Source organism: Plectrocnemia conspersa, unplaced genomic scaffold (assembly GCF_051122295.1).
Source record: "Plectrocnemia conspersa isolate PC_06_02 unplaced genomic scaffold, ASM5112229v1 ptg000003l, whole genome shotgun sequence".
Classification (NCBI taxonomy): domain Eukaryota; kingdom Metazoa; phylum Arthropoda; class Insecta; order Trichoptera; family Polycentropodidae; genus Plectrocnemia; species Plectrocnemia conspersa.
Genome location: NW_028277167.1, coordinates 16,509,298 through 16,532,067, shown reverse-complemented (window position 1 = coordinate 16,532,067; position 22,770 = coordinate 16,509,298). Strand labels below are relative to the sequence as shown.

The 22,770-nt window shown below is 26.6% G+C and overlaps 1 protein-coding gene across 1 annotated transcript in view; it reads right to left on the bottom strand.

Moving 5' to 3' along the window:
* The window catches only part of LOC148236774 (limbic system-associated membrane protein-like), a 65,761-nt gene that overhangs the window by 1,895 nt on the left and 41,096 nt on the right, over positions 1-22,770 (bottom strand). The window contains exons 4-7 of the mRNA XM_088182531.1: positions 15,471-15,572; positions 10,281-10,389; positions 5,754-5,865; positions 3,519-3,697 (exon numbers count right to left, since the gene is read on the bottom strand). Of these exons, the coding sequence (XP_088038657.1) occupies positions 3,519-3,697; positions 5,754-5,865; positions 10,281-10,389; positions 15,471-15,572 (502 nt within the window). The remainder of the gene's footprint in view (positions 1-3,518; positions 3,698-5,753; positions 5,866-10,280; positions 10,390-15,470; positions 15,573-22,770) is intronic.

Here is a 22,770-nt window from a genome sequence, read left to right as displayed (position 1 = left end):
GTTGACTTTTGTAAGAAGGAGCGACGAATAAATATTAATTACATATTAATTAGATTTAAATAATATTTTTCATATAAATAAACTTAAAATCATCGACAATATACTTTTAGAAGGTCAATATTATTACAAAGGTGACCTTCGTGTCACTCTCGAATTAAAATAAATCAAATATAAGATAAATATTATAAAAAAAAACAAACAACTTATATTAAAATAATTCGAATTAGAGATAAATATCTTAAAGCTAGACAAATTGCCAACCTTTGATAAAAAATATTTTTTTTGTAATCTGAGGTGCATGACATTTTTTATTTTTAATCCTTATGGTTTATTATCCATGAAGCATGACCTTGACCATGTCTGGATGTATCTAGAAATATTTAAAAAAAATCAGTAGCTATGCGACATCTGTCGTTTACGTCTTTGTAATTTTCTGTGTCTTTCGAATATAGTTAACCCTTTGTGCTCGTAAGTCGACAATGTGTCGACATCGTATTCCAAGCGTTGCACTTTTACGTCGACAAAACTTTTAATGCATTTATTGGCTTTGTGTTCAAGCTAAATTTGCCAATTTAAATTTATTAATGGTAAAAAACTTCTGGTAAACACATTTTAGTAATATTGAATTTTTAATTTATGCAAATAGCTCAATAATCTTAAATTTACGAGTGTAAGTTTATTGTAAAATTTTTCATCGGAACATGGACGCTTCATGTTGTGTTAAGACTGCATAACGCGATACTTGACAGTTTTACGGTGTCAATTATTGCTCTGAAACGGATTTTTTCCTTCAAAAGGTATCTATATTTTTATGATCTGAGATGAAACGGGATTGTATGCTCTAATTTTGCATAATATGGTGTGTCTGTTACAAAATAAAAATATTAGAAAATTTAGTGAGTCGGAAAAAAGAGCGAGATGCAAGCAGAGCTCGCTATTTCGCTCGCACTATTAAAATGAGCGATTGACAACTATCGATCTGGGTATCGACATTTTTAGCGGAAACTCAAATAATAATATCAGTCTCTACCCATTTGATGTATTTTCGAGCTAGTAAATTACTAAGTAATATAAAGCAGAATTAGTAATCTGTGTTTCAATTATTTATTAATACATATATTAATTTATTTTTAGAAATTATCCATATAATTACGAATGACGATATAATAATGGATGTTTAGGAAAGTGATGATGAATTTGATATAAACCGTGTTATTATTACTGTGACAGTAATAGTAATAGAAATGATATCTAACCACTTAAAAGAAAATGCATTATGCCAATATTTGATGCAAATAATGAATACGAATCTAATTATAATCTTAAATTTTATGACAATTATTTGGTATGATGCACTAAGTTCATATTGTTAACTTAATATAATACCTCTGCACCAAGAGATCCATTTACTGTCCAGATACCCGAAACTATAAAATAATTTATCAATTTATAAAAACCCCAATTAATTTAATATAAGAGATTAGCATAATAGTTTAATATTATTATTTGTAAGCTAATAAAAATATTGTTTCTAAAAGAAGTTCTTAATTGGTCCCCTTTTAAAATTGTAAATTCTACAATTTTTTTAAAATATTTTTCATTTTAATTTTTATTTTGATTTATTTTATACACTTTCTGGATTAATAATGCAGCAAGAGCATTTAGTACATCACAGGAAATCAAATTTTTCATATGTGTTTAATGCGATTCAACGGCCTGAACGAACGTTCAACATCAGCTTTAGACACGTTGATACTAAGACTATTTCTACCAATTTTAAATCTTGTACAAGTTTCAAGTTTTAGAATAATCTTTAAATGTAATCATTTTTATTGCGTGTCTTATAAGTTCTTATTATTAAAAGCAATATAATTTTTTTTAACACATCCAAATTAGTAGATTAGTTTTTTACAATATGTAGGTAGATACGTAAGATTTCATAACACTAAATCAAATTTACTCTAAATTTCACTATGCTCACGATATAAAAAAATCTCCTATTTTCTAATCTAATGTTTAAGTGATGTTTGGTAAAGGTAAATATAATTCAACATCTTTTCTGATAAAAAACTAACTACATATTTTAACTGTTTTTTTTTTATAAAATTACGTATAATAGCCTACAGATACATTAAATGTACAATTTTAACAATGATCATTTTACCTGCATTATTCACATTTAATAAACTAAGTTAAATAAAAAATAAACTTTTAATTTATATAGTATATAATAGCATATGATAAATTCCCAAATATAAAATTTATTTAAGTAATAAGTATAATTTCAATAATATTACCTATTGTACGAATATCTTGATTATAATTTATACCTAACTAATTGTTATTGTCAAGCATAACGGTTTTTGTTTTAATTTTATAGAACTTATGTATTTATATTTAATTTTTTTTATGTATTGTTAATAATAAATTGTCCTTTTCTGTTCTTATTTAAATTGCGTTAAATGATACATAATTTAAGACATCCAAAATATCCTTTTAGATACATATCTCTTAAATTTCATTTATCAACTCACAACGGTTATATTTCATAAGATCAAACCAATTTTATTTTCTACGTTTAAAAAGAAACATTCGATTTGAGTAAGCAAACCTTACCTAATCGAACTGGCTAATTTACATTACCTTTGAAGTAATGATAAGTTTGATTAAATATATCCTTACGGTATATATTTTGGGTCTGATTTGTCTAAATTAATATTTAGGTATGATAAATTTCAAGCAAATACAATTAAACTGCCCATTTCATATATAAAAACCTAATTAATTTCAAATGTCCAAATTATTGTTTAAGTCAGCAAGCTTTGGGATTTATACCATATTTTAATATATAAAAACCAGACTTTTATAATCATGAAATAATGTGATCTAACCTAACATGTCTGAACTAATTGCTTTCGAAGAAATGTAGGTTGACAGATAAAATTTTATAAAACTAAAACTAACTTACTTTACTTTTTATTAAGGTTACATTAAAATATATTCTGATGAGCCTAACCTAATTTAATTGCTTGATTTGTATTTTAATACATTTTGGTTAGGTTAAATTCCATAGTCTTACCTTCAGTATCTATCTTGTATAACGTAACATAGTATTTTTAATTTAAAGGTGTATAAAATTAGGTTACTGTTATCTTAGGATAAAATAAACTTTGATGAGATTGTATATTCTAGTATATTTTTATTTTTGTTGTACATAATTCTATTTTTAACGCTCAGACTGTACGTTCGTTCAAACTTTATTATTGTAAAGCGTGTTACATTTATGCAAGATCGTGATTCGCATAAATGTTACTTGCCTGTACTAAACCCGAACCTCTTTCTATATGCACACACGTACCACATAATACACATAAATATACACACATGTATTTAAAATAAATAAATATGTAACATACACATATAATAATTAATCGAGCTACAAGCGTTATCTAAACTCTCGATTACACCAATATATAGATTATCTACAATATATAGATTTCAGAGTGTGATGCACTTACCATTGAATATGTGAACATATATACTAGCGGGATGTGCATTATTGGGTACACAGGAATAATTTCCTGCATGAGATGCGCTCGTAGATGGAATAACTAGATCGCTGCTCCGGGCAGTTAGGTCAGTGCTCACGTTAACGCCTCTGTCTAGATCGAAGTTTATCATACGGCTGTTGTGATACCTTAGACAAAATACAAATGTATTGTTAAAGCACAATTTGGTGTACACATGTGTTCTTAGTGGTAATTAATTTGATGAAATTTCTAAACCACAATTATATCTGGAGGCGTTGTCTAGACTCTAGTTTTGGATTGACCATTTATTATGGATATATGCGTCCTTAGTATCCAATTAACGACTCTGTATTATATATGGAGAAATGTTATGCTTTATATCTAATGAATATGTTTTCATGTTTGTTTATTATTTTTGATGTATTAATACAGTTTTTAAAACAGTATGACTTGACAGGTTTGAAAAATTTCCTTTTGACAGTTCATTTTCTTATTCGTTTAAAAAAATCAAGAGCTCTTTAATATTATTCAGGTAAAAACTATAGCAATAGAGAAAAAACAGTATAATTAATATTAAACCTATAAATTAAAACTCTTTCATACATAACATAAATCCATGTACAATACAAGTAAATCTGTGCAAATCTTAATTTAGAATTAAGAAATTGTAGCAGTAAATTACTTTATTCATTTTTATTATAAATACAAATTATAAGCACTACACCAGAGAAAAAATCAGGAATAATAGTTAAACAAATTAATCTTGATTACGTATATAAATACTTACCCTTATTTGTACTAGATAAAAAATGAGTTCACGGAAATAAAAAATTAATATAGTTCTCGATTTATATTATAAAACAAATATTTATTTTGTTACTGTTATTAACCCTATACTTTTCACTAAAACATTGATAAAATCTCTCGATGCTGAAATATAATACGGATTTTTAAAAGGCCTTTGCCAAAGTTTGTTATGGGTTATTAATATAATAAAGAATTTTTGGCCCTCGGTAGCTCAAATGATTCAACTCTTATATTGTTATTCTTGAGTTATTTTCACAATCGTAAAAAGTTCGTTACCTATAGAAGCCGATTGTCGAAAGTATATTTCACCCTTTCAGCAGTTTCTTAATGGTCTAATATGGGCTCTCTGATTTTTATTTTATTTATTAATGACATAAATACGTCAGTGAAAAATTTAGGTTTTATTATTTTAATTTTTTTAGATGCATTATTTTTTGCGCATCACTTCTTTCTAAAGAATTTTCTATGAAGATGAGCTTTCATTAACCATATGCCTTTTATTGTCGAAATGTGGCATTTTGTTTATTTAAATAATTATTATTAACTATATCGGTGGGAAAGCTTATTGTCAATAAAAAAACCCACTAAATTCCTGTTCTATATGACAGTTCAAAGCATTTCTTAATCAGGATCTTTATTTTGGAATTTACGATTTATCACCAAATACTCTTTAATAATCTTAAAAGCTTAGTGAATACTCTTGGGATACATTTATAAGAGGATATATTTTTTATTATGAGTTTTTTTGTGTATTGTGTATATTTTTTTCATCGTGGTGTATTGGAGTAACCTGTTAGGTCGCAATGGAATCAATTTAAATTAAGTAATAACTATTTATTTTTACTACTTTTATTAAAAAAATATGGACGTATTTAAATTTATTATATAACGTCCCAATTAATGTGTCTTTCTATATGAAGCTTGCGTCAATATACCATACAAAATACTGAATTTCAGTCTCAAAATATGCTCTATGTGTGGCATATCAAATATATTATCTACGTAAGTCGTTTGATATAATATTTGCTTTACCATAAATTATTTTCGCTTTCGTCGTTCTAGTGTCACAGACAAACGATTGTTATAATCTGCTAGTGAATGCGAAGAAGCAATTTATTAACAGCCCTGAGGCAAAACTAATAACAGTGCGTTCTAACTTTGAATTAAGCACTCATATTGTTTTCTATATTAATAGTTTCGATATTTAAAAGCTCATGTACATAGATACATGGATGTATCATGCAATATTATGGTAAGATGTACAGATCTAATACCATATTGGAGCAGTTTTCGATAAATGTCGAAAAAGTCTGGTGGATTTGGGTTTTAACGAATAAAATAACATGTCTAGAAGATAACATAGAAAAAGTATAAAGATAATTTACCACTATGAAAAGTAATAGTTTTTTTCCTTACCAAAAGACGAAGGCGGGCGCTTCGGTCGTCTTTAGAATGACGCATTGAAGCCTCAGGGCCGAACCGGGTTTTATGTATTTGTCTGCCGGTCCTGAAATCTGCGCTCTGGCCTCTGCAAAAAAAGAAAGGACGAAAGAGACGTCGTAAATTGCTCACACTTTTCGCCCACCTAGTTTTAAGCTTTCAGCTCACGCGCGTGCTCCATATTTATGATTTCATTAAATCGGGCGACCGTATAGCTTTTTGGACAATAAAAAACGATGAGAGCAAGAACAACGGTTTTTACTTCGGTACGGTTGATAATTTTACAAATTACGTTATTTAAAAAAATATACACGCTTTTAAAGAAATCTCTTCAGCAATTAATCATTATTATTTTTTGTTTATTTTAAGTCTGAATCTCAGTCGGAGTTATTTAAAAATATTTCGCTTAGTTACTTTAGAATTTTATTGTACATCTTTTGATATTGTTGTGTTTTATAACAATCATTATTTCATTTTATTTTTGAGATCTGCTGTATTTTCAGTCGAAGTATAAAGTAAAAGTGGGAGGAATAATAAGTCAAAGCTCTTTATCAAAGGGCACGAAATCAGTTTATAAAATAGGATATCTTATGAATCATTGATGCTTGAATTCAACTTGAACTTCAAAGAAACTTTATTTTTTATATCATATAAAGGTTTGCGAGATATCAGAAGCTATAAAAAGTCATTCGGTTTTGTTAGGTCACTCTGTATAAACATTTTAGTTGCTAAATCATACATATAAACACGAGTGAATGAAAGATTATATGTGTCAGAACTTTAAATTGCCCCTAGCGCCTACGTTTGCTTTATTATTCTAAAATAAACGCAAAATTATTAACAAACGTAAATATATATTAAATATTCCGTAAGTTTTTATTAACATATATAACTTGTACGATTTATTTTATGAATAAATAACCTAACCACTTAAGCTTTACTTATATTATTTTATATTCTTCCTATATTTATTTTTATACAAATTACTAGCGGTTCGTATCCAGCGAAACCTGTAATTAGTTCAATGAAGGTATTTTCATTATTTTAGTCAAATTATGAATGACTGTACAAGTATAATTTTAAAGGGTACACATGCACACAATTGATTTAATATATAGATGTTTAACCTAATATTTAAATAGTAAAAAATATTTCTATTTAATATAGACAGTTAAAGCTTTTAAAAAACGTAGAAAAATATGTTGTTTTAAAGTATAATGAATCTTTATGTTTAAATCTAAAAACTTATAAAAGTTAAATGTTTTTTTAATACTATTTTACAATGAAAGCTAAACGAATTCGTTAGGCAAAGTTGCCAGAGCACAGATTACCCCACGGAATCGGGGGAAATGAAAGGGAAAAGTCTTCAAAAGTCGATTAACGTTTTATAATTAAATTTCAATGACAAATAAGAAAATTAATTCAGAGAAAAGCAACCAGCTCAATGAAATATTTCATTTTGACGGATATTATGTCCTTATCCTTATTCTCTTTGAAATATTATCAAGTATAAATTATTGAGAAAGGTGTTTACAATTATCAGCAGCGATATTATTTGAATTATTGTAATATTATAATATAAGATTAAATGATGCAAAAAATAATACAGCAATACTAACTGATTACATAATTATAAATATAAATAATAAAAAATATTACTGTATATACAAACATAATTACACGTTAAAAATTGACGAGATAATTAATTAATATGAATACAAAATAAATTAGATTTTTCTATCGCGTAATTTATACGTAATCTTTACTGTTAAAAAATATATAAAAACCAAACTTAAGTTGATTTTAAATTTATAGTTTTTGGTAGAACTGCTTTAAAATAAATTTAAATCAATTATTTTTTCAATTTGACAAGTTTATTATGACCTTTTTCATGTGTATATTTTGTAAAAAATATTTTTATCAAAGCCAAATCTCTCAAAATTTTTACTTGATATAAGCAATCTTGGAAAGTTAAAATTCTCAGGCCTGTGTAATTACTGTTTCTTTGGGATTTTGATTTGTTTCAAAAAACGTCAATTATGTATGAGGATTTTACAAAAAGTTTGTACGAACTTTTATTTTATAATTTTTGGGGGGTTAGCGTACAACTTATTTAACCTTGTTGCCTCTGAAGTACTCTCCTCTTTTATTTACATACCGCTTCTGAATTGCTCTTGATTAACGTGCTTTTGATCTCTTCGTTTCATCGTTTCATTCTTTAATACATTAACCGTGAATTTTATTATAAAATTGAATATAGAGCAAGAAAAAAATATCAGTTGTATCCGCTTGATGCACATGTGGGTGCGTTATCATGATGGATGAAGTTGTAATAATTTTTCCTAATTATATTTGCAAGTCTAGTTGCAATTTTCAATAATTTATTGCCGCTAGTAAGACTTTTTATAAAAACTGTGTACATAAGTATATTTTTTTAAATATGTTTTGCCTTGTAGTGCTATGTTTTATTTCTCGTTGATCAAAATTATGTTGATCGATTTTATTTGCCTACAGTTCCTTTTAGGACCTTGGATCGTATGTTTAAGGTACTTCACTTTCATTCGTTTACCAGTTAAAAAATTATCTTGCTTTCATTTTATTTTATACATATAATCAGATTTTTGTAAGCTTTTAGGCCATAGAACTTATTTTTCTTGTGGTGTCATGTCTGATTTCTCATTGTTCATATCTTTAAAGCTTTTGAACATGCTGAAGTGCGTATATGCTTTTTCAGTTCTTGTTCCTCTGTTTTGTATATTTAAGTCTGTTCTATTGCCTTATTATTATTGAGACTTTAAATAACATTTCGTATAGAATTTAATATAAATTTTTGTATTTATTCTTTTGCTATGTATTATTCTTTTTAGGTATTCTGATTTCTCAGTATTATTCATTTTTCGTGAAATAAAATTCTTATTTTAACTGCGCAATTTTCTCTTGAAATTTTTAATAATGAAAAAAATTATGTAATTTGATTAAAATAATACAGTAGATTATTGTTGATATCTTTATATTTTTGATTAACAGATAACTAAATTTTTGTTTAAAATAATGATGATTTATTATAATATATGCGAATAATTATAGGATAAGAATGCATCAATCTACTTTGATTGATTGTATAGCGTATAGGTATAAAATAATTTTGGGCTTCCATATTTATATTCGATTCATAGAGAAAATTGTCAAAAATAGTTATTGCTATTTTACAATTTTCATATTTAGAATAAGATACAGATAAACCTATTCGGATTACGATATTTAAGTTTAGTTTGCCGATAGGCAAATGTAATGAAAAATCTCCCTATACATATTTGAGATTTATGTAACTTTTAATAATGTATAAGATTACTAAAGTAGAGATAAGGGAAATTAGAGTAGTTAAGAAAATCATAAAAAATTGTCACTCGAATACTTCTGACCTCTATAAAAAAATTTCAAGAAACAGTGGATATTTCTAAACATTTAGCACAGGCTCAACCTGTCTTATGCAGCAGTAATAAAAACACGCAGGGGTTGTAAAATATTGAATATTATTTATATATATTATTTTTTTTGTAAAATTTGGCTTTATAATTTTTTTTTAAGAAAAAATCTCTAGAGAAGACAGTAGTTAAACCTCTTCCCATTTATAATGCAGACTTTTTTCTTAATGATTGTATAAATTAAACAGTTTGCTAAAGTGCTATTTTTTTTTAATCACATCATTTTTTTCCATTATGTTTGTTTTTAAATTTAAGATTATATATTTTTTATGCTAAAGTTCCAGCTTGATATTAAAATATTTTAAAGATCTTTTTGCTATTCTTATTGTTTTTTATTTGTTTTTTTTATTCATAATTTTCTTGTTTCCGCAGAGTTTTTTCTTTGTGAAGTTTCACTAGGTGTTTTTTCCTGCAGATATTTTCTTAAAGCTTCTTGTGCAATTGTCATGGTACCATTTTTATTTTGTCTTTGGTTTTCCAAGTACTTTTTTGTCACTTTCGAAGATTCAAAAGTGTTGTATTACTAATATTTAAGGCCGTGGTTCTAATTTAACAAACATCTAGAGTTGTTTGGTGTTGAAACGGTGCCCACAGCTTTTTTTATTATCCGACTCGTCCTAAATTTGTTTGTAACAACAATTGTATCGTATAGTTTTACACCGAAGTTTCTGCTTCTTTGTTTTTTCCATATTTATATCAATAGCTTAACTTAAATCTAAATTATTTATTAATACATTATTTTTGTAATAAAATACAGTCTAAAATAAATATGCAGGTTATTTAAAAATATAAAAAAATGAATACGATGAAATGATATTTTCATTTACAAAATATTTTTCTTGTATCATACAATTTTTCCGAGAGGTACCTTAATATTAGACAATTGTTAAAAAAAATACTGGAATCGAGCCCGGTTTCGGCAAATACTTAATATTACGGCTTTGTTTGTACATAAGTTAAAGCGAAGTTAAAAAAAAAAAAAATTAAATATTAAAATATAAAAAAATAATCAGCTTACCGACTACGTTCAGCTGCAGAAAAATACTGGTCGGTGGATGCGACGACACTTGACACTCGTACAACCCAGCGTCTCTCCTCTGAACGAACTTTATCTGCAGCGACCAATCCTGCAGAGAGAATAATTGATTTATACAATTTCACAGTGAATTAGAAATGAATGGATTTTCCTTTTTATTTAATTTTTTTTATTTTTAAAAAGAGAAGAGCTCCATTGTAAAATTTCCTCCTCTGATTTTTTGCGCTCCCGCACAATAAAACGGTCGCGCCGCACGTAATGCCTTTTATGCACGTACCAGAAAAACCATAAAACGCAACTGACAAAAGATGCAGGACCGTATATATCCCCGCGGGGCCATTAATCCATTGGGTAATGGCCCGGCCGGTTTTTGTCCTGCTGCTGGCACCCCGCAAACTAAGTCGGTAAATAAAAATGTGCTGAAACTTTATGGGGCTCGTTTAGGACCGCGGTGACCATCCTTTCGCTCTCTCGCGAGAAGCAATAATCTACTTTTAATGCGAGAATGATTGAAACATAAACGAATCGTTTGCGCCACTAAGTGCTTAGAAAATTATATTTATCAAAACAGTAACTCCAATGGAAATAATTATATATAAAAAATACAAAAATATTGAGATCAATTAAAAATATGATTATCAACAAGACATTTTTTACTTAACATGGCGATTTTCATTTTTTTCTTGGCTGTCAGTTACAATAGTTTGGACGCTGACAAATAATTATTTAAAAATTTAACGCTCCATCAACGTGTTATAATGATTTTAAATGTAGAAAAATAATTTTCTTTTATAAATACTCCGTCATAACAGGTCAATGGCGTAAGTTAATAATTGCCACCTAAAATACTTTAATCACCATTTTGAAATTCAAGTGAGCAATAAAAACTATGAATTCTTTTGTTTAGTTTTCAAAAATAACATGCAAATATATTTCGGTCAGAATAACAACTTGTAAAGAGCTACACACCATGTTAAAGGGTGCCCCATTATTAGGGCAAGACATCCAAGCTCTATATTATAAGAAGGGTCGCAATTTTCATTTAAAAAAAATAAAATAGTTCAAAAACTAAGCAAAAATAAATTCAAAATTTAATTTTAGAAAATTTTTGAAATGCTTAAATTTGTGACAGTGATCGTGTATTAAAAACAAATAATTAAAAAAAATGTGAAAAAAGATTTTTTTTATATTTTTAGTTTGCTTTTGTTTTTAATATAAAACGTTTTTAGTCTCCTTAATTATTCCTCTTAAATGCTTTTTAACGAAGCTACGATTTATTTTATATTTTTAATAGCCACTATTTTGAAAGAAAATGGTGAATATAGCTGGCTAACAAATATATCAGAGACGTATAAAAGGTCTATTTTTATGCATAAAAATTATGCTGATATAATAAAAGCAGCGAAAGTGTCTTAAATTTTTGTTAAATACATTATTTTCAGGCAAAATATGTTCTTATAAGGAATTGAGCTAGGCTGAGTTAGGCTAGGCTACGATTTATCGTACCCCAAACTAGCCTAACTCAAAAGATTTTTGTTATAATATAAATTTATGTAAATGTGTTCTTTATTTTATACCTTAAGGTATACACGGAGATGGTCACCAGTGCAGTGCAGCGGGTGCAAAATACTGAAGCTGCATATTATGAGGGGGTCAAATTTTTAAAAGATTTTTTTTTAAACCTTTTATAAAAAGTAATATTTTGAATTGTTTTTTTTTTTAATTGCAATTTCTTATACTATAGAGCCTAGGTTTCTTGAACTTGTTAAACTGCCCTTGTAACTATCTCTATATGTAGATAAATCTATAAAATTTATTTTGTTTTAAATAGCAACAAAATAAATTTAATTTGTTTTTACCTTGCACCTTGCAACAAATGCAAAGTACCTAGACTTGGTACCTTAATATCGGTCAAAAGCAATAGCAGCAATCTTTTCAAAGCAAATATTTAAAATATACAAATAGGTATAATTCTAGATATTGTACGTTAGTTTTGCATTGCACGTAACTGCCCTGTTTATTTTGAAGAGGCAGTGGCAGAGCTTTTTTTTCAAAGTTTTGTAAACATAATTTTTTTAGTCCTAATTTGGTTGATTTTATTTTCCACCTCCTTAAATATTTATTTAGGATTTCAAAAGAGATTAATTTCAGACTAGTAAACACCTGTTTGTAATATTTAATTTAAATTTATTTGATTTTTAAAAAGAAAAGAACCGTAGTTCACAATAGTATTTATTAAAAAGATTATTGTATAATTTTATGAATTTTTTTCGTTATTTTTTATACGACATTGTTTTAATACGTATAGATTTAACAATTTTAAAATTATAATCTTCTGAATGATTTAAGTAAAAGATATAAAAATAAACAAAATTCATAAATATCCATAACTCTAAATCGACTATTTTAGACGCAACATATAGCTTGATTTTTTGTATATATTTCAAGGATATGGAGTTATATTCGTGAGTTCGTGGTATTTTAGGAGGAGTCAAGTCGTAGAAATAGACCAACTCCGACTTATTTTTATATGTTACGTGCGTTAAACACGAAAAATAATTAAAACCGTGCTCAGTAAGATTGTAAAACGTATGTGTCCCAAAATTATTAGTATCGCTAGTGAAGTTTTCTTTCAGCCACACAGTCCATTGTTGCATAAAGTTATACCTACACTTGTATAAGCAGAAACGCATGGTAAATTCCTTGTTATTTTTTTGTATTTATTTTTTTACGTGTATCATCATAATAAGTTACTATAAGTAAACAAGCTAGATGTGGCTTTTTTAGCTTAATGATTTAAAAATTTTTTTTTTTTATAATTTAAATATCGTTCTATTATTTAATTAATTATATGCTGAAAATTTTTTTTTTATTAAATTAGCTCAAATCGGAGTCGGAGTTATTAAAATTTTAACTCAACAGCCTTGATATATTTACACCAAAAAGCTTACCACAATAAATCAACAGGTGTTAAAACTCCGGTCCCCTTGCAGTAATGTCAGCTGAAAGCATTTTTAGTCCTTACTTAAAAAATGTGCGCCAATAAAAACCGTAATCTAGCATTTTTTCAGCATATTAAAGTGAACACAATGTACCATAGGATGGTTATACTTATCTCGAAAAAGTATACAATAATTTCTTACTTCTACTTTACAAATTTCAAACCACAAGATTTATTTGTAAATGAATTACAAACATAATTTTATTGAAACTAATTAAGGACAATAATAATTATTCTAAATATAAGTTTAAAATAGTAGCAAATTAATGGGCAACTCTTAATAAAAAAATTATGTATAATAATTATTTTTAGATTTTAATAAATCAAAAACCAATGTTTTTAAAACAACTTATCTTTTAAAATAGTAAATAAATGTAGTTAATTGCTTCTTATTAATAAATAATAATATATTATTGAAGTTAATATGCAATATATATACAGCTAAGTCTTAGGCATTTTTATTGTTATTAAAATTATGTAGAGGATCCATTATTTAAATTTTATTTTTAATTTTCATGAAAAAATCATTAATTATATATTTTTGTGTTACTTGTGTGAATAATAACTATTAGTATCAATTAAGGAATTATTTTTATTTATATAATAACTTATTTTGCCACTTCTCCTTTGTTGAGCGTTCTTAAGCACAGATTAAAAGTCGTTTAACGAAAATTAACTAAGGAAGCATTACGCTCTAGTGAAGTTTCTTATTATAATTGAGACTGAAACAAATCCAAAACAATTCCAATTATTTTACCTGAAATTTGCCATCGATCCATTATTACTAAGAAAGTATCATTAAGCATCGTCTCGTCGGATCTCTAGCCCAACGTTATTTGTAAAACGTGGTTTAAAATGCTTTTCCATCGAATCTGTATTTGTTGAATTTTCACGTTAAATTGAAAATACACGTCTATGTCTATTTATTAAAATAACAATAAGGATTATTAACATAAGTAAAATTGATATTGATTTTGTTTTGTCCTCTCATTATTCAGGTAATATTTTATATATTATTAATAATTTGTTTTATTTTTATTTAAAAAAAAAAAAATATTTAAAATAATTTTAAAAACATAATAATATTAAAATATTATTTTATTGACGAAATAAATAATAATTTAGGACGAGAAATTTACATTGTTTGGAATAGGGAATATACTATATTTATTATAGTGTATTTAAATTTTCGTATTTTTTATCGTGAATGATTTATTTTATTTTTCATTGTATCTAAAATGTACGAATGTTATATTCAAATATGTCAAGTTATATTTCGTTACATTCAACATAATAGATTTGTCCCTTTCCATCAAAGCCTTGATATCCAATTCGACAGGTTTTATGAAAACTGTCATACTGCGAAAATTTGATAAATCAGTTTTGGTATTATTAAATATTAAATAGTTAAACATAGTAAATCAATTTTAGATTCTAAATGAGTATATTAATTAAATTCAATGTTTTATGGAATAAATGCTTTAATTAAATGGCTTAATCCTTAGTTAAACTAAAATTATTACCAAGCAAATTTAATTATGACTTTGTCTACTTAATTTGAATATCGCGTTCAAGAAAAAATAACTCCTTAAATATTTATTATTTTTTAATAGGAGTTAATAGGGTGAACGGTTTAAAGTTAAAGCAAAAGTCAAGAGAATAAAAAAGGTAAACTGAATAATCACTTTATTTAACATTAACAATGCGAAAATATAATTACACTAGCGAATATTTTGTGTCTAGATCTAAGATTTATTATATGACTTAGTCTTAGTCGTTGTGTCATATTTATTATGCTTTGATTTCCTATATATAGTATCACTGTTATAGATATCGAAAAGCGATAGTTCAGTGAAAATAAAACAAGTACAAAAAATACACAAACTTATTAATGTTTAAATCAAATATCTAATACCATACTAAATATGTTTTCTTAGTTTACTAAGAACACGTGTGCAAAGAGATAAGTACTGATTAATTAAAAGCTTAGCATAGTTTGTGTGAGTTTTGAAACTAGACGACGGTAAATAATAAATAATTTGTACGAATATGTGTGTGGGTTAAAATCGACCGTAATTGGTTTAGCGTATTTCCTCATTATTTATACACGAGGTAAAACGAAAACAGAGTTTGCTTTTAATAGAACGCTAAAATTAATGCAAGCGAATTACCTCTGAATGAAGAAAGTGAATGGCTTGGTATCTTTCATCCGAAGTGTACGTTGTTAAACCGACGGTGAGCAGGTGTCTGTCTTTTCTTCTTATCCATGAAACCTGGGGAAAGAATAAGGATAGGGTTATAAATCTGGTTTTATAAATAAGCAAGTTTCTTGCTGGTTGTTGTAATTTACTGCCCTTTTATTGCAACACTCAATTAGAGAGCAGAAATTAAAAATTATAAAATATAGTAATACAATTTATTTTCATATTAAAAATAATAATAATAGTATAATAAGCTTTATTAAAATAATATATACATAAATTAATATACTATTGAACTATAATACTAATATAAACTCTTTTTTAAAAACTCATTAGTAAAAGATTTTCTAGATAATTCATTTCATAAAACATATCTTTCTTGCTTGCTATGCACATTTTTGAGGGAAAATTACCCAAATAGATTTAAGGTAAACGTGTTTTTATTTGTTTAGCCTTGAAATATGGTACGCCACATTGCTGATATAATATATTCGTACAATAGGGATATTTCTAAAACTAAAAGTTATAGCGGATTTGGATAATGTAGGCCTAAGCTAAAACAAATATGACCCATTTGTGAGTTGTATTTTGTATGAACATACATACATACATACATATGTATATTCGATAATGGATATTCTTGTTTTTGCAAGCGAAAGTTTTACTGTTTCCTACTTTAGCAAGAGAGCTTATTAAGTAAAAATTATTAAATCAATTTTAATTGAATGTATAGAATTATTACGCTTATTATAAATAAAACTAGTTGAAACTATATTATTACTAATAAATATAACAATTTTATATGAGAAAAAAATAATAGTTCTGAAATTGAAAAAAATATAAAAATCATTTGATTTTAAAGTTTTATTTAATAAAATTCAGAGCCATAGTTCTGTATACAATAAAAAAAATTATAAACGTTTATTTTACTAGAATGCTATTGATGTAATTTACAAAATAGAAAATAAAAGTATATTAAAAATTACAAATATAAAAAAAAAATGTTTTTATTATTAACTCATTTTCTTGTTGTATATGTATACATTCTCAAGCATTTCCTTGTTGTATATGTATACATGTACACAAAATTAATTTGTCACTAAAATAACATAAACATTATCTGAGAGTTTGATTATTGAGTTTACAAAAATAACGTGCGTAATAAAACTAATTTTTATATGGTGAATAATAAATCGCTAAATGTTTCTAATTACATTTTTCATATGAGCAAACACATAAAAATAAAAAAGGTATGTATATGTGAGATAACGGTAAAGTGCGTTTTCCTTTAAGCACGATCATTTTAAATGCTTTCGCTTCACAGTTAAAAAATATAACGCATGCTTTCGTTTTGGGTATTTCCTCGGTAATCGCAACAATCTGTGATTATGACCAAACAAAATTAAATTTAAATACAAACATAAAATGCCTACGCCCCAAAAAGTACCAAGATATTTTCTATTGTTATATCTGTTTTTATATCTCTCTATTATACAAAAAAACATATATTTCTTATACAAATACTATATTTTTATAATAAAAAGTACGTTACCTAAAATATAGTTTAAATTTATTACAAATATATTTAAATGTATATAAATGTTTATATATTTTTCTAATAAATTATCTAATGAATAATCATTACGTATGGTAACAAAAGTTCCACCTTTTTATAATGTGGGTTGGAGTATCGTCAAGAGGCCAGAACTAAAGACTAATTAAAAATTAAATTTAGGTCATAATAATTTAAAATAAGACGCTTAAAGATTTTACTATATGTTATTAGTGATCTGTTTGCTCTGTTACTTAAAACTAAAATTAATTGAATAGAAATAATTATTTAATATATTTTGTATGAAATTTAAAATTACAGAGCAAACATGTTAATTTTAGAGATTTTTCCTATAAATCAATAAATGTTACTATATGAAATATTTTAACAATACTATATGTAGTATAGAATCATAAAACTACACAATAAGAATAATAACAATGAAGGAATAAAATACGGCACATTTTCTTCGAATCTGGGACGCACTTAAAGTGTTCTATTACTAGCAATACGAGTTCGCTATTTCTTGAAATAACTTGTGTCACTTATCGCACGCTCTAACTGGCCTTCTTATTTAATTCATTTTATTACATAACATAAAGTGTTACGTGCATAATATAGCATTTTCGAGATTCCATTACAACAAAATGTTTGCAAAAGGGTATGAAACGGGAATAAGCTAGGTGCTCGGCAACATTCAGTGTGTTCTGAATTCATTCGTACAACCCTCAGGGTTTCGAATTTACAATACAATTTCTCTTTACATTTTTCACGTCAGCAGGAAATTCTTCTTATAATATATGATACCTGTCTCTCGCATAACTTTCTAATGTTATTATACGGCATGCAGGGAATGGTAATGACTACCAAATGGAAATTCGCTGAGTTTATCCGCGTGTATGTGTGTATCGTATGTATAATACGTATGCGGTTGGGTGTATTTAACTGATTGTTAAAACCGAGTATGAGCTTATCTGGTACACAGGAACGAGCGCCGTAATTTCGATTTAATTTACAGTTTTCCCGTAAGAGTAAGCTTTGGATAAGATTACTCATTTAATTTGCTCTGAAGCGGCGATTAATTAACAGCTAATAAATATTCAAACGTTGCACAGATTACAGGTCGTTGGATTAGTTAGCATAAAGCTCAAATATAGATAGAATATTTTAATTAAAAATTATACAGTAATAATTAGATTCAGGGATGTTGATGCTACTTTGAGTGATATTGCTAAAGTAAAGATGCTAGGCTAGTAAAAATAGAAACGATTTTTTTACAAAGTTGATAACATTATCGTTTCCGATAGGGTTTATCTGATCTCATTAGCAGCAACTTCGTGTTTGCAGCGTAAATTATAAACAGCCGTGTTAATTCTCTACTTAACTAAGTGCAAATATTTTTAAATGAATTTTGAGAGAAACTTTTTTTAATATCTATTTCCAATCATAGAAATAAACTAGTATAAAAGTAAAAATATTGTCGTAAATTCAAAACAGGAAATAACTTTCATGATAATGAACCAAGTAAACATGTCATGAAAAGAGAATTTTTATATAATAAAGAATGCATTTATGTTTATATACGTTTAACGATAAATAATATAAACGACGCAATAGGAAAGTTCAAAAGTGTTTTTATAAAACTATTTGGATTGGCTTATTAGGAAGAAACTGCTGCCGTAATTCATTACTAGCTTGTTTATGTATACGACTAAAAAGATATCCGTGGTCATAACTTAACTTTGATAGATGTGCTCGTTTGATAAACTGGTTTTTCTATGCAATGTTAAGGAAATAATTTAGTAATTGGAAATTCTACGTTACATTAATTTATGATCCATATTTGGAAATATAATTAGGATATTTTACTTTACGATTTTATTGTTTGGTCAGGTGCTAAATTACGTTACAATACAGTTCAATGTTAGTTAGATGAGCTTTCTGTACGATAATAATGTATACATATGTACGATAATAATGTATACATATTTTAATCAGATACGTTTTTTATTTTATAGTTTATTTCTGAATAAAATTTTATTCTACTGCTGATAATTATACCAGATGCTTTTATGTTTAAAACATTTGCTTTAAAAATCGAAATTTAGGGTAATTTATATAAAATTGTAAATAAATTTATATTCACTACTGAGTGATTTATTATTCATTATTTAATGCGTATTTGTTTAAGATATTGCGAATGAAATTTGCAAATAAATATCAAAAGTTAAATTGAAACATCTGTTCGCACAGCGCAATATTTCAAAAGAAACAGATAGGTAAAGGGAATCGAGAAAAGCTGGCTCTCGCTAAAGAATAATACTTTTAATGGAACGAAATATCATAAAGAAGGAGTTTGTATACTTACATGTTGATATTGCAATAAATTCATTCACTACATGTGCGAGCGGAAAAAGAAAATCCTTTTGTTTGAGACAAAATTAAATTCTTCGAATTAGTCGGTGACTGGAAATGGAAAAATCGCGGCACTAGCGAACGCGGAGTGAAAATTTATGTTAAGAGAATATGTCCGAGTCAGGGTTGTGTTTAAATGAATTTATGAATGAAAAATTGTCGCGTACTTCTCCTAATTTGCTCTCAAGGGGATGGATAATTTGAAACAGACGTCGTTCGGATCACTTCTGAGAAATTTATTCGCAGTACGTTCTACTGCCCTGGATGCTAAGCAGATCCTAAATCTGTCAGAAAGAGAAATGAAGTTTTTTATAGAAATATTTGTATATTTTTTTATAAGAGCAACATTTTTTTAATTTAATAATATAGTGATAAATAAGCTACTTAAAATAATTGAAATATTGCGCTGTATCAAAATTATTGCAAAAAATAAAGAAAGCAGTGCAAGTAAATTTATTACGCATTTTAAAGTTTGGTTTACAGCATTATTTGCTATCAATTTTTCAAATTTTTCCAATTACATTCTAATAGGTTTTTAGATAAAAAAACTATACATGAAATCTTTTTTCACAAATATAAAAATAAATTCTTAATAAATTTATCTTATAAGGTCTTAGATTTTAGAATAATTTTTTATTACATTTTATAAACACGATATGACACTATCGACAACCTAGCTCAATTTTATTTTAATTATACATCACGATATTAATTTGTAAAGAAATGTAGATAAATCTAGGAAAACCTAATCTGTAGTGAAAATGTAATTATAAATCAACATATTTGTTCTCCTCGACACGGTAAAAATTAAAAAAACATTCATATTGAATGGCCAAAACCAAAATCAAAAATGGTCAAAACCAAAGATATAATCTATTTTTAGTATTTTTACAAATTCATTTATGCTTAAATTGTATCAATTTAATACATAGTATACTGAAAGCCCAAAATCTACATTAGATTTTTAAATAGACTTTTAGGATACTCGATTTAATGTTATCATTATCACTTTGAATATCAAATTCATATGGTGAGCCAACAAATATTTCTAGATTCCAAAGTTATAGAAGTTTTTTATAACATTTAACAGATGCAGTGTTTTTGATAACGTAACGTTTTTTTATCGTTCATAATGTTTATCACTTATTTTAATTTTTAATTCTCAGCATTATTTTAACTCAATATTTTATTATACATTTATAATATTATATATAAGCTGAAGTAGTTCATTATGAAATATTTCTTAGTATCTGACATGTACCTAGCACAATTTAAATTAATTATCACGATATTGATCCGTAAGATTAAAAAATCTTGGAAAACCTAATCTGTGATAAATGATCGAAATTATAATTATATTGTAATCACTTATTCCTTCCCAGAAACGATAAAAATTGCAAAACAGCAATGTTTATATAGGACTCGAACTTAATTCACGTGCTGGTCAAAAATATATTTGATACATATATATTTTTGTATTTTTACCACCTTCTGTTTGTTCGAAAATAAGTTGGCAAGGAATTTGATGTTATAAATCTTTCAGCATCACATTGAACAATTGATTGTCAGAAATTAGGTCAGATTTTAATTAAAATAAATTGTTTCATTAGCTTTGTTTTGAAATTATAAAAATAGAATAATATGTATGTATTAAAAACAAATGTAGTAAATTTAAAACATTGTTGAAGTATTATTTCAATTTATTTTTTAGTATATGTTAATAATGAAACAAATATTATTTATATAAAAAAAAATATGCACGGAACGCTTGTAAAGTTAGTGAAATATTATAGAAAAATCCTAATAATTTAAAAATTAGTTAAATAAATAATTTTAAAATTATATTAGGTATGTAATAGTCATATTTTTTTATTGCTAACATACGAACTGTTTGTAAAATTTGTAAGATATTATTTCTTAATAACTTCGATAAGTTACTATGTTAACTCTGAATATTACAAGCCAACTTATAATATTATTCGTCTGACCAACAATTGCTATCTTTGAGTTCATTGCAGTATTTCACAGTAAAGCGGGCAGTAAGACAAGGAAACAATCTCGAGACGTACAAGTTAAAGGGGTGTTACGCCCCTTCACGAAATAACAACCGCAAATGGCCTCAAGCCATATACAATCACTAACCAGATATTTCGCCCTGATTTACAAGCTCTGGCTTTATCTGGCCAAATGCAATGTTGCACAACTAGACAAGATTAATCCTATGTAAACAACTGACACAGCTAATACCTCTACATATCTAAATACATAATAAACGACATTACAATAGCTAGGGTTAAGCGCTAAGGTATAATAAAATACTTAGAAACTTTCGCTAAGATCGCTGTTTAGAATGTTAAGCACTCATTTATATGTCGGAGACCTTTTCTAGGGGGATTACAAACGTTCACTTTGTTGTTTCCCTCAGGGAGTCGACTTTTGGATTTTTCCCCGGACGCTCTTTGTACGCATTGAAGCAAATGCGAAACACAAATATTGAACTTGCACACAAAAAAAGTAATCAAGGCCACGTTTAATCATAATTATGAAAAAAAATGGCGACAAAAATACAACAGACCTTCGCGTTAATTGGAGCGATAAGGAAGTGAAAGAGAAATTGTAACAGACGGAGTCCTGAGTAATCGTTCATTTTGCTCTGAATTATGGGGCGTGAATTATATTACATTTTGGGCAAAATATGTATAACTCAATTATTAATAACTAACTGTAGTACCCATCTCGCCTAGGATCAAATTCAAACGTTTGATGTTTGGTAAAATAAATTAGATATGTATCGAAGTTTATATTTGCATATCCGCAAGAAAATCACAGACCGATGAGAAAATTAATTTTATTTTATATATGTACATACGTACATATGTAAATATTGTACATAAGCATTTATAAAAAAAATATTGAAATCTTTATTTTTATTCAACATGCGTTATTTCTTTGTATACAAATGTATTAATTATTAAAAATTTTCATTTTTACCTAAAAAATAAGTTTTCTGCAAAATCGTAATAAAATATATATGTTATGTTAATATGATACTGTTTTAAACATTTAAACATTTCAAAACTGTTTTAAGACATTTCAAGAAAAATTTTTTCCAACGTTAAACAATTTCATGAATACAATATGTATATGTAGTATGTGCTTCAAAGGCAGCACTCTTTTCAAGTAAATATTTGAAATATTGCATCTATTTAAGTGAGAAAATAAAAATAAGAAAAACACATCGAATATATTTTTTAATTGCACAATTATCATGTATTTGTATTATATTTCCTCTTTGCTTTAATA